Raw genomic sequence first — 12,500 nt, 5'->3', positions numbered from 1 at the left:
ATAAGCTCGAATTAGAATTATTGCGATTATATTGCCATTTCTTACTCGGTGCCTAACGATAACAATGATCCCATATGAAGAATTGTCCAATAACAATATTTATATTTGAAACTAAGATTACAAATTGTGGGCTTCACCACACAGAAAATCCAAAATTATTTGAAGTTATATTTCCATTTGAAATAGAATTAATAGCAGAATAGGGAAGAAGTAATTGTTAGTCAAACTAATTAGGGTGAGATTCGACAGTCAGAATAACGAACATTGAAGACAGCTTCAAGAACCGCCATGTATAGCAGTTTATGATATGCATAGCCCTCAGTTTGCAGTTTTGGTGGGATTATGACTGATATAAGAATATGATGAAATTAATATTCTCACTGAGTAATGTAATAGAAATGACAATTATGCCTTATTTAGTTATTGCGAATATAACGTATTTGGAACTTTCGTGGGGTAATTATAGTGATATACAAATATCAATTTTATTATCGCACAATTCTTCTTTTTGAGTGAAAAGTAAGAGTTAATTGCTGTAAATAGTTATTATATGTTCATTAATCATTGTATTTCTGTATATGCCACAGTTGACAATTTCAACTGTTATAGTCCTAGAGGAAAGATGATGAAATTATACTTTTATAATACATAATCATATAATTTTATTTTCTATCATTTTCTTTATTAGATATTGCTGAATAGTCACTCTTATAAATAACAGATAAACATGGAAACGTAACCTTAATTAGTTTGCCCAAACTTGTTTCCTCTCTCATATTTCTTTTCATTCATGTGGGTAATTGTCCGAAACATTTGTCCCGGGGGGATTTCTCCTGATACTATGTAATGATAGCGGTTTTTTTTTCATGTCTTCGTCTCTTAGGTTGCTTGGATACAGTATTATCCTGGAGTTCTAATTTCAGCTAAACAAAGTAGTTTCGGATATCGTTTCCGGAGTTAAGGTATGTCTTGCTCGGTGGATTATTAGCCTACCACAGCCACTGGCCGTTGGTGGGGATCATACCTGGCATCATATTTGGGTAAGCGCGTTGGCCAGTTAGGTTAAGATTATCAGCCTCTTACTTTGGAGTTCGAAGCCAAACAACCCCACTAAAAAAAAAAAAAAAAAAAAAAAAAAAATGTAGTCTACACAATCGTTTGAGGATAATCGTTGAGCCATGAACGATCATCGTTAAGCGATAATTGCACCGAGCAAAACGTACCTTTAGGACGAGATTTTGTGTAATTGGCCGCCGAGCTGAAGAGTCAAACAAGACGGTTCTTCTTCTGTCATAAGGGGATCATCCAACTAAAACTGTCACTTGTTAATTGGGGAAATATGTGTACACGGGCGTGACGTCACCAAGTGACGTCATGCAAGAAGGCGAGAAAGGCGTGAGGAAGGAGGAGGAGGAAGAGGAGGAGGAGGAGGAGGAGAGAAATTAAGAATACTCTTCCGTCGGTGGGAGGTCGCTTGCCGACAAGTGATCGAATCCCACATGGGGACGGAAGGTGAGGATTTTTCTTTTCTTCCTTCTGCCCCTCCAACTCATCCTCCTGTTTCTCATTCTCTTCTTCCTCCTCCTCCTCCTCCTCCTCCTCCTCCTCCTCCTCCTCCTGCTCCTTCTCCTCTTCCTCTTTTTCATCCTCTCTCTTCTCTTCCTTCTCTTCATCTTGCTCCTCTTCTCCTCGTCCCCTCTTTTTCTCTTTTTCTCCTCTCCCGCTTCTCCTCTTTCTCTCTTTCCTCCTCTCCGTCACTCTCCCTCCCCCTCTCTTCCTACTCCCAGTCATCCTCCTCATTCTCCTCACCGTCCTCCTCCCCCGTCCTCTCCCTTTCCTCCTCTTCTTCCTCTCTCCTTCTCCTGCCCTAAGATTGACGTTCCTTGGTATCGGCGGCGTCTTGGTCCGTGGTCAATATACTTATCAAAGGGACAAAGCGTAGTTAAAGGTGCATTCAGCATTATTATGCTTTGTCAGCATTATTATGCTTTGTCAGCATTATTATGCTTTGTCAGCATTATTATGCTTTGTCAGCCTTATTATGCTTTGTCAGCATTATTATGCTTTGTCAGCATTATTATGCTTTGTCAGCATTATTATGCTTTGTCAGCATTATTATGCTTTGTCAGCATTATTATGCTTTGTCAGCATTATTATGCTTTGTCAGCATTATTATGCTTTGTCAGCATTGTCTTGAGCTCTCAACATCACAACTGTGTCCTGCATATGTCTACTGCATTGTTATTTTTGTGTCGTCAGTCTTTCTCTGTACTCTGTCAGCATGTGTAGCATTAGCATTGTCAGCATGAAGTGTGGTATTCAATATCAGCGGGGTTACTGAAGTGCCGTTGTTTGAATTGAAACTACCTTTAGTTTATGTCAGCACAATTGCTGCCTCTATCAGTATTGTTGCCACAGATGTCGCTCATGTATACTGTTTTAGTGTGTCTGTCGGCTATGGTCAGCATTGTCATCGCAAAGTGTCAGATTCAGACTATCTTGTCAGCTCTCACTGGTGTCATTATTATTGTTGCAACACATCTACACCATCTCCTAGCAGTAATATACTGACAGTGTCGTTGTTGCAAAATGTCAGCGTGATCGTAGCACTTTTTTGTTTTTTTTTTTTTTTTTTAAGTTTAAGTTTAAGTTCTTTTGAGTAAATGTGCATTCCTTCATCCGTGCGGCAGATATGTACACTGCGTAGTATCTTCCATTTGTTATCTCTGTTTTGGGCAGTATTCTTTAAGCGTTGTCAGTTGATATCTCAGTGTCCATACACTCCAGTATTAGTCACTCCTCATTCAGTATTCATTTCCCCCGTCTAAAAACACATCACGCTCCATTTCCGTCGTGCCAGAAACAGCCAAATCGTCTATTTTGTCGTTTACTTTGGTAAACGATAGCTGTGGCTAAGTTTCTGAAAAAGATGTGTACTTTTAAAAAAGTGCTGATTAACTTTCGTTATTCAGCTTGTGTTGGCAGTGGTGGGCAGCGATAAATTTTGCGATAAAGCGATAGAAATAAAGCGATAAAGCGATAAGATTATTACTGTAACCTCCCGCCGTAACGGTTTTTCGTCTTCTACTTTATCGCTGGATTTACCGCGGGAGATTTGAAAGCGATAGATATAAGCGATAAAAATTTCCAGTCTTTGCGATAAGCGATAAATTTTCGGTTAAAGCGATATTATCGCTTTACTTATCGCAACGCCCACCACTGTGTGTTGGAAGCATCGGAAATGTTAGATGACGGTAGTATCGTCGTCTCAAGTTTCCTCACGTCGAAGTTCCACCTTCAGTCGTCGAAGTCACCTGCTCTAAGGTGTTCCTGTGTCGAGTGGGTTCAAATGCTAATTCTCTACATTCGAATCCGATTTTGTGTACCGTCGACATCTTCTCATGTGGGTTTCCTCCTGTCGGCGCCCTACAACATGTGGGTTGAAAATCCATGTGAACAAGTTGTATAGACACGGTAAAGGAAACATGGACTGGAGATGAAGCTTTTATTCCTGACGTTTCGTCTATCGACTTTCTCAAAGGAAACGTCAGGAATAAAAGCTTCACCTCCAGTCCATGTTTCCTTTACCGTGTCTATACAACATGTGGGTTCTCTACTATCGACGTGTTTTCCTGTGGCGGTTCCTTTCCCTCGACGTATTTTGAATACGGGATCTCTTGTGGAAAACACTTCATATTGCGGATACCTACTATCTTGATGAAAATCGGTTCTCTTCGCTCGATCGTTTTAGTCGTTTTCGACATGCAATCACTCTTGAACTTTGATTCTCCTCAGATACAAAATTCTTTAATGTCCGTGTTTTCACATTTCCTATTGATGTTCGTCGTCGTCATATAATCGTCACCATTAGGTCTCCCTCAGAGGAATGAAGTCTCCTGCCGGCAGACGGAAAGGCATGTAATAATTGAGGCAGGCTTAACGAGCGGCAGATAGTTTCCCTTGGCTGAATAGAACCGTCCGTCGGCGGATAGAAAAATACATGACAAGGGTAGCAACCATAGGATCTCATCAGGCTTCGATTAGGGTGGAGTGTCGGTGGGGTGATATTTATCAACGAAGAAGTGTCAGGGAGTTGAACAGAATGATCCAGGGACAGACAGAAAAAATATATATCCCTCTTATGCCTCTGCCTTTGCTTTTAGGTGCAGGGATGACCCGTCATCTAGGAGGTGCTAAGATGGGAGGGAGGGTGGAGTGGTGTGGAGTGTTTTCGGGGATGGAATGGGTGGGAATGATTTTATGCCTTGTCCTTTTTGGCTACCTCCCTGGTAAGGGGGAAAAAGCCTTGGTATATGTATATATGTATGTACGTGCTACAAAAGTGCTTGGAAGCGAGTTAGGAGGGGCGAATCAGGAGTTAGAATATCTAATTGTTTGAATGTTTAGGACTGACGAACGTACATGAACGGTTGTTACTGATTCACAGAATGCTGGCAAATGTGAGTACAAGTTAGAGTTCAGTGTGAATTGTTGTTGGCGAATGTTTTTGTTCTTTTTTTTCTAATTGCTAATTTGCAACAGCATGAGCATTTCCCTCGCTTATGTTGCGTTCAAGCAAAGTATGCGTAAAATACACAAGAGCATGCATTGATGTTCGTGCAGATTCTTAAGCATATATGTATATACCTCGCATATGCAAGCACGTATATACTTTACACATTATATACATACACATCTGTTGTGTAGTGCTTATGTTTCATATATACCTTTATGTATATGTGTATCTGGAAATGCTTAACATACGCTATTCACGCATGCAGCATGATAGTGACTTTTGTAGTACTTTAATATCCAGGATTACAAGAATTATACCATCTATCTTTGTAATCTACCGAATATGATTTCCAATGTTATACATGACAATGTGGTTCATAGTAATTTCATAATCACATATTTGATAGGTTGTGAGTATGGACACCTAACTATATATATATATATATATATATATGTATATATATATATATATATATATATATATATATATTGACTATATTATGACAAATAAGATTGAAAGTGAAAGAAACTAAGGAAGACAATTGAGGCAGCTTATATCAACACTAATAACAACATTAACCATAGAGAAGGCTTTATATGTTTAGCAAAAGCCACAAGCTTATTAGTAACAAAAGAATACGCAAATAAAATAGCAAGCTCTCCGAAGCGTCCCGTAAGATGACCCGTCCGTGTATAAAACATCCTGTTACGTTTGAGTTGTTAGCTTTGTGATCAAGACCCTGCGGGTCGAAACGTTAAGGCGTAAATTCTCCCATATCTCCTCATCAACTTCTTTCACTTTCAATATATATATATATATATATATATATATATATATATATATAAATATACATATATATATATACATATATATATAAATATACATATATATATATATATGGAGTTCATAAGATGTCACGAGTGGGCCATGCAATGCGTCCTCCAGGATTGCCAGCATCACGTCTTTCATGGAATTCAGTAAATTCCCTGCTGAAGTCGTAACGGTCACCGGAAGCCTTTGGGCGACTCGTACTATTGTCTGCCATGTCTAATGTGGTACCCTTATCGCTCTGTGAGAGAGAGAGAGAGAGAGAGAGAGAGAGAGAGAGAGAGAGAGAGAGAGAGAGAGAGAGAGAGAGAGAGAGAGAGAGGGGCAAAACTGATGATACGAGCATTACCGGGAACTTTCTGTCTATTTGTGTGTCTGCTTTTGTGTCTTTTGGTTATTTTGTCGGTTTGGCAATGTTTTTGTCTCTGTCTCGCACGCTGCTACTCGTTCTCGAATACAGTCTTCATCTCTTTCTCACTCTCACTGTTTCTTGTTCTCTTTCTCTAGTGACACCCCTACGGACCAGAATCATGCATCGTAATTTTATGATTGGAAATAATCTCTACTCGAAAAATTGAACTTTTACTTACCCTCCTTCCTCTCTCATTTGGCATGAGATGATTGTCCCTCTTTTCTATCGTTCTCTTTTTCCCCTTTTACTCATACTTTCCTCTCTCTCTCTCTCTCTCTCTCTCTCTCTCTCTCTCTCTCTCTCTCTCTCTCTCTCTCTCTCTCCTTTTTCCTTTCTTCCCTCCTCTTTGGCCGTTTCCTTCCTCGTCCCCCCCATCTCTCTCTCTCTCTCTCTCTCTCTCTCTCTCTCTCTCTCTCTCTCTCTCTCTCTCTCTTTCTCTCTCTCTCTCCTTTTTCCCTTCCTCCCTTCTCTTTGGCTGTTTCCTTCCTCGTTCCCCTCTCTCTCCCTCTCTCTCTCTCTCTCTCTCTCTCTCTCTCTCTCTCTCTCTCTCTCTCTCTCTCTCTCTCTCTCTCTCTCTCTCTCTCTCCTTTTTCCCTTCCTCCCTCCTCTTTGGCGGCCGTTTCCTTCCTCGACCCCCCCCCCTCTCTCTCTCTCTCTCTCTCTCTCTCTCTCTCTCTCTCTCTCTCTCTCTCTCTCTCTCTCTCTCTCTCTCTCTCTCTCTCTCTCTCTCTCTCTCTCTCTCCGTCTCCCCCTGCTCTTTATCTCCTTGCATGCACCCACACGCACATTGTCATTTGTGCTTACAGCTTTTTCATGTCTGTATTTGTGGCATTATTTCTGTCTTTCATCAAGATTTTCATATCTCAGAACTTACATTCACTCATTAAATTACAGATTATTTTCCAGTAAGATTTTAAACTTTCGAAAAGTGGATTTCTGTTGGGAGGTGAGTAATGTTCCAAGGCTCATTGCCAACCTTGATATGTAAGTAGGACAGAACGCAAACTAGAATAGCAAAACACACAACGTAAAAAACAAAACAAAAACAAGACGTTTCACAATGTTCTGTATCCTCTACTCGAACGAATTACCTCTGCAAAGGTCCACATGTGTGCTGGGAATTATTGGGATATGAATACAGTAGAAGCCATTCCATAGCTTGATCGTTTGGTTACCACCGGTTTTATGTCTTTATTTTTTTAGCCTTTCCGATTGTCTGGGTTTGGAGTGTTAGTCCCCTTGGGTGTGATAGACCTTTGTGCAGATTAACTCTTGCAGATGGGTTCCATATTCGGCAGGAAGGCGAGCGAGTTCATCCACAAAGGCTGAAACGCTATAGGCTACAACAACAATTCATTAGGAGGTAAAAGTCGTTGATGATGATGGACTGTATTCAAAATCTCATGGTGATGGCCTCCAGAATATTTAATTTTCCAGGTCTGTTTCATTGGCAATGATTACAGTATCGTCTGTCATCATTTCCCTGTGTGAGTGGCATCTATGGTGGAGCCACAGATGTTCTGGACATCTGTGCTGGAATGGAGGGCGAAACGTCTGGGAAGGTTGGTATTTTGTCCTTCCGACGCTGGTAGACAGGGACGTAGAGTCCTACTTTGTATTCGTATATTTATTCAGAACAAGAAGGAACCACTCATAAATTCAAGGATCATTTTACAAATCTCACACGTCCACTAAATATGATGAAGACAAGAGGATAATTGAAAACATTATCCGCAGAAACGTGCCCCCACAAGAGAAGGCGGCAAATTATCCATGACTGATTATTATATGAAAAGTAAGACCTCTTCACTACTTCCGAAGAACAACATTACCTCCGTGAACTCATGGAATTCATCAAGTCCGCGTAGTGTGCGCTGTTGTCTACCTATGTCGGAAGGACAAATAACACCCTGTTCAGACATTTTACTCTCCATTTCCAGCACAAGGGTCCCAAACAAACACCTGTGGAATGTGGATCCATCACAGACCCCACCTAGATATGAAAATGATGACAGAGAATACTGTAATCATCATCAAAGAAATTGACCTGCAGCTGTAAGATATTGTAGAACCCAACACCATCAAATTTTGAACTCGGGTAAAGGAATTAGGCCTCCTACCGAATATAACACCTATATGTAGGAGCCAAACTGCGAAACGTCTGTAGCCAAACGATCAAGCCGTAGTGTGTCCGTTCCATGAGATTTCATGCCCAAACCATTTTCATATTGAATGTTCACCCATCCAGAGATAGTTCATTTGAACTGAAGATGAAGAACGCTCTGCGAAACGCCTTGAAGATGAAGAGCGCTTGGCGAAACGCCTTGGTTTTTTATTTACTTATTCGTTTGTTTATTTGATTATATATCTATTCATAATGTATATATTTATTTCTATTCTCTCCTACTTGAATGTTAATGTTATCAATGATTTTTGGAACATTACTCTTTCCCCTCACCTCCCAACAGAAATCCAAATTCAAAAGCTTGATTGGTTACGAAAAAAATCCAAATTCTTCTCTGTCATTTCCAACAGGATGTATTTGAAAGAACCTCCTACCATGCTTTACGAAAATAAATATACATATATATATATATATATATATATATATGTATATATATATATATATGAATTGTGTGCGCTTCAGGAGAAAGATAAATAAATGATGATAATCATTATTTTTATTTTTAGCAAATGCTTCATTAATATATTTTCATTGTGTGACGAATTTTAACCCAGAATCTTTGTGGATAGTGTCCCTTTTAGGCATGCATTAACTTGTTACAGTACATTTTTCTGCTGAAGGTATTATTTGCAGCCAAATTTGTGAATGGTATTTTTACTGGTATTTTATTTTTATAGGTACTAGACGCATACACATGTATGTACAGTATATACATAAACGTATTTATTGTTAATACTTATGTCCAGCTATCATTAACTTTGCAGCCTGTTTCGGTTTGATACCCTCTTTGCGTTTTTTCCTCATCCGCTTCCCGTTTTCTTTGACAGCTGAGTGAGCAGGAGGAACTAAAGAGGAATGTGACGAATTTAACCAACACCGTCGAGGACATCAAGTCTCAGAATCAGAGGCTGCAGGTCCTCCTAACGGCCCTCGTCGGCCTCAGCCGAGAGTCCAAGGACGATGAACATAAGGCCTCAAAGGTATCCTTGGCGAGGATTATCTCGAATGAGTATTGAAGGTGACAGCTTAAAGATCATTTCCATCACCTCATCCCATCTGTTCGCCTCGGTGACGTGATTTAAGGATTTTCTTCGGTCTGATGACTTGAGACTCTCTGGAGCCGAAAAGGGTGACTCTGGTCTGAAGGGGGGGGGGGGAGAGGAGGAGGAGGAGGAGGAGGAGGAGGAGGAGGAGGAGGAAGTGGTCTAGGCTGAATGGAGTCCTCTTTAAACCAAGAGTTCCACCGCTACGCCCCATTCCAACGTCACCATGCGCAAAAGATCCTTGTGGTCAGCAACAGACTGCATTAGGTGTATCTCTGGGTTAAAGTAACTAACCAGCTTTGCCCATGGGATGTCCTCTCTACGTTCTAGTTTGGTTGATAATTACAGACTATTTCAATCGATGCTCTTGGTAATTTAAGCCAAAGTGTAATGTGCAAAGGACCTCACCGAATGAGCTCTCAGGGCCAAATCCTGCGGCAGCACAAAACGGCACTCACTCTCCTCCATAAATTTCGTTTTTTTCTTTTTTTTTTAGCGTTAAGTTAACGTGAAGACCTAGTTTCACATCATGCTAGTGAGTGAGCAGTTTTATTGATTTGATAAAAGTGATAACCTCTTACCCTTCGTGTAAGTTCTTGCCCTCCAGTAACACACAAGAATTTGAAGTGACTTTATTATGAATAAAAATAGTTCAGTTTATAAAAGGTTGATATATGTGTGCGTAAACTTTTTAAGGAATGTATGGTTAAAATGCGTATATGCGTAGAACTTCATATGGAAAGAAAAATTCATATATACATATGTATTTACTAGTGCAATAGCCTACACATACTCATGGCTTTCCTAGCACTTCGTGCAAAGGTGGCGACTTTGGGCACACACAGGTAAGCGTCTCCTAACGTATTCTTTTAGTTCATTCTGTATATGAAACCATGTTTACCATTGTACATAAGCACATATGTGCACATACCTTTTAAAACTGTGTACTTCATTATCAAAGTTGCTCATGTGCATTCGTTGATAGCTGGGTAGGAATGGTTGGAATGAAGTGATTTTTTTTTCTGTGGTCGCGACGGTCTTTAACCAGAATTAAAATGTCTGCCGTAAAGATCAGTACAAAGCGTCCAGACTACATCACCCAAGCGAAAAGTTAACATGAAGCTAACAACGAAAGTATAGTCAATGTTAAACTACTGAACGATTACGATAAAACACGTATTTTTTATGTAGAGCTCCATGTGTTATGTAGGCAGCGCCCGTAGGATTGATCCAGCTGAGGAGAGCTTTCCGGGGCAAAGGAGGTCTGGACTCGTTGAGACCTTTGATACTTGAATAAAATCGTCTGGCGTCACGTAGGATCTGCAAAGATTTACGCCACGTGCTTCTTTGTACATCTTTGTAATAGTGATGCCGGAGCCACGATTTCTTGGACGGGAATGTTGACGTTCTTCAAAGCTGTGATGTACTCTAAGAATTCCGTTCTGGCTGAGGACGGAAGTCATCTGACGCAGTTGATTCCGATGTGGATAGGGTCTCGACTGATGGAAAGCCTTTTCAGGCCCGAGTCCTCCCGCTCAGCTGCACAGGACCGCTTCCGGGCCTCAACCGGAAAGGAATCCACAGAATAAGTCAATGTGATGAAGATATGTCTTTATCCTGTTTAAATATTTGTCCTTGTGGCAGCAATCCGCTAACCTGTTATATTCAGCCAGGAGGACTTCCGCGACTACAAACGTCGTTTCAGTCCATCGGGACGACCTCAAGTGGTTTCAGTTAATCTATAGCAGTGGTTTCCAAACTTTTTTTTCTTTCAGTTTTACAACTGTGCGTACTAAGTTAACCTTAATCCTAATGCCGGGTACCGCAATGTTTCCTTGATTTTATTTTATTTTTCATTTTTTTGTTACCCCTCCATCACCCCCGAAAATTTATTACCTCCCCCCCTCCAGGGGGTAATTTACCCCCACAGTTTGGGAACCACTGATCTATAAAATTGTCTTGCAATCTTCAGAAAAAGCTGCATAAAATGCGCTACAATATTCAAGTGTTCAGAATCACTGTGTTTTTTATTAATTGTTCAAATGTTCCTCTCTGATTGTAGCTATTGAGTAGCTCATACCCTTATACTTCTACAATTTCGAATAATTGTAAATTGATACAAATAATTATTACTGTAGATTTTGTACAAGTTAGATTAAAAGAACTGGGTATAAAGCAAGCACGATGGTTGAAGAGAGAGTCTGTTAATTATGATATAAGAATTACTCTGATTCAGCTTAATATATAGAAATGTATGGAAAACAATGTGTTTGTCTAGGATTGTTTGTGATTATCTGTATATAGATATGTATGCATAAATGCATGTATGTAAATATAATGCACTATTGTATGTATGTATGTATACATATGAACGTGTAGGGACCAACGAAGCACACCTCTACGAAGAAGTCCCGTTTTTACAAGGACGTCGGAGATGGACGTCTCCCCGTCTCCCAAGCCTGTCGATACTTCTCCGGATTATAACACTCAGTACCCGGACTGGTTTTAAGAACTTTCAGCGTATACAGTATTCCACAACCTTTCCACCGTAGTGGGTTGGCAACCGGCCATTTCTTTTGATTTCTTCTTACTAACCGGTGACATAAAAACGGCCCCAATCTCGCACAGTGCAGACAACTCTTTGTTTCTTCCCGCAGAAACTGTGGTAGGGCATAATGACTATTACTGGCTGCTATAGGTCCAAGAGTCGCCGGTCAGAGATATCCGGGTAATTATTGATTAATTGGTGCGCGCGCGTGTGTGTGTATCTAATTGAAAATGGTCTTGAAGAACGTTCTGGATCATTACCCTTCCGGATAAGAGATCAGTGGTCTAGCAGTCTGATCTAGAAGCAACGTTGTGCCTTTACACTATACAGCCATCACCTTTACTGAGGAGACATTTTCAACTTGTAGTATGAAGAAGCTTTCGTGCCCTGAACACTTACTGTACCCCTACACCAGCAAGCCGTGTGTGTACGTATGTGTGTGTGTGTGTGTGTGTGTGTTTGTGTGTGTGCGCGTGTGTGCGTGCGTGCGTCTATGTTGTGTGTTTATGTCCGTGTTTGTATATGAATGGTTATGAACGCTGGCGTAAGCGTAACTGCAAGATTATGTATGTATGTTATAAGTACTAAGATATTTAAATTCTAAATTGATAATGAAACCTAACTATTGCTTCTTAGGTTAATTTTCTTTTGTTATCTATACATTGCATAGACTGATGCACAAAGTTAAAGTTAGATTTTTCTTAATGTTTGAAGATTATACTTTTGATCACATTCGAATATATATGTTTGATACATATGGGATCTTATAAAACATATACCCTTTATGTAAATATATATATATTTATATTCGTATTTATACTCGGAAATATAAATATTAAGAGAAAGCATGTAATTTTCCAGTTATGATACCATGTATCTAATTGCATGCATATGTATATATATATATATATATATATATATATATATATATATATATGTATATATATGTATATATATATATATATATA

The 12,500-nt window shown here is 39.8% G+C and overlaps 1 protein-coding gene across 10 annotated transcripts in view; it reads left to right on the top strand.

Moving 5' to 3' along the window:
- Positions 1-9,090, top strand: part of LOC143024585 (transient receptor potential cation channel subfamily A member 1-like) — a 147,317-nt gene extending 138,227 nt beyond the window's left edge. For all 10 annotated transcript variants that reach the window (XM_076183407.1, XM_076183409.1, XM_076183406.1 and 7 more), the window contains one exon: positions 8,769-9,090. In XM_076183407.1, the coding sequence (XP_076039522.1) occupies positions 8,769-8,957 (189 nt within the window). In that variant the 3' untranslated portion in view covers positions 8,958-9,090. The remainder of the gene's footprint in view (positions 1-8,768) is intronic.
- Positions 9,091-12,500: the final 3,410 nt, after the last annotated feature.

Source organism: Oratosquilla oratoria, chromosome 4, assembly GCF_046742065.1.
Source record: "Oratosquilla oratoria isolate Oo_2021 chromosome 4, ASM4674206v1, whole genome shotgun sequence".
NCBI lineage: Eukaryota > Metazoa > Arthropoda > Malacostraca > Stomatopoda > Squillidae > Oratosquilla > Oratosquilla oratoria.
This window is presented reverse-complemented; position numbering and strand designations above follow the sequence as displayed.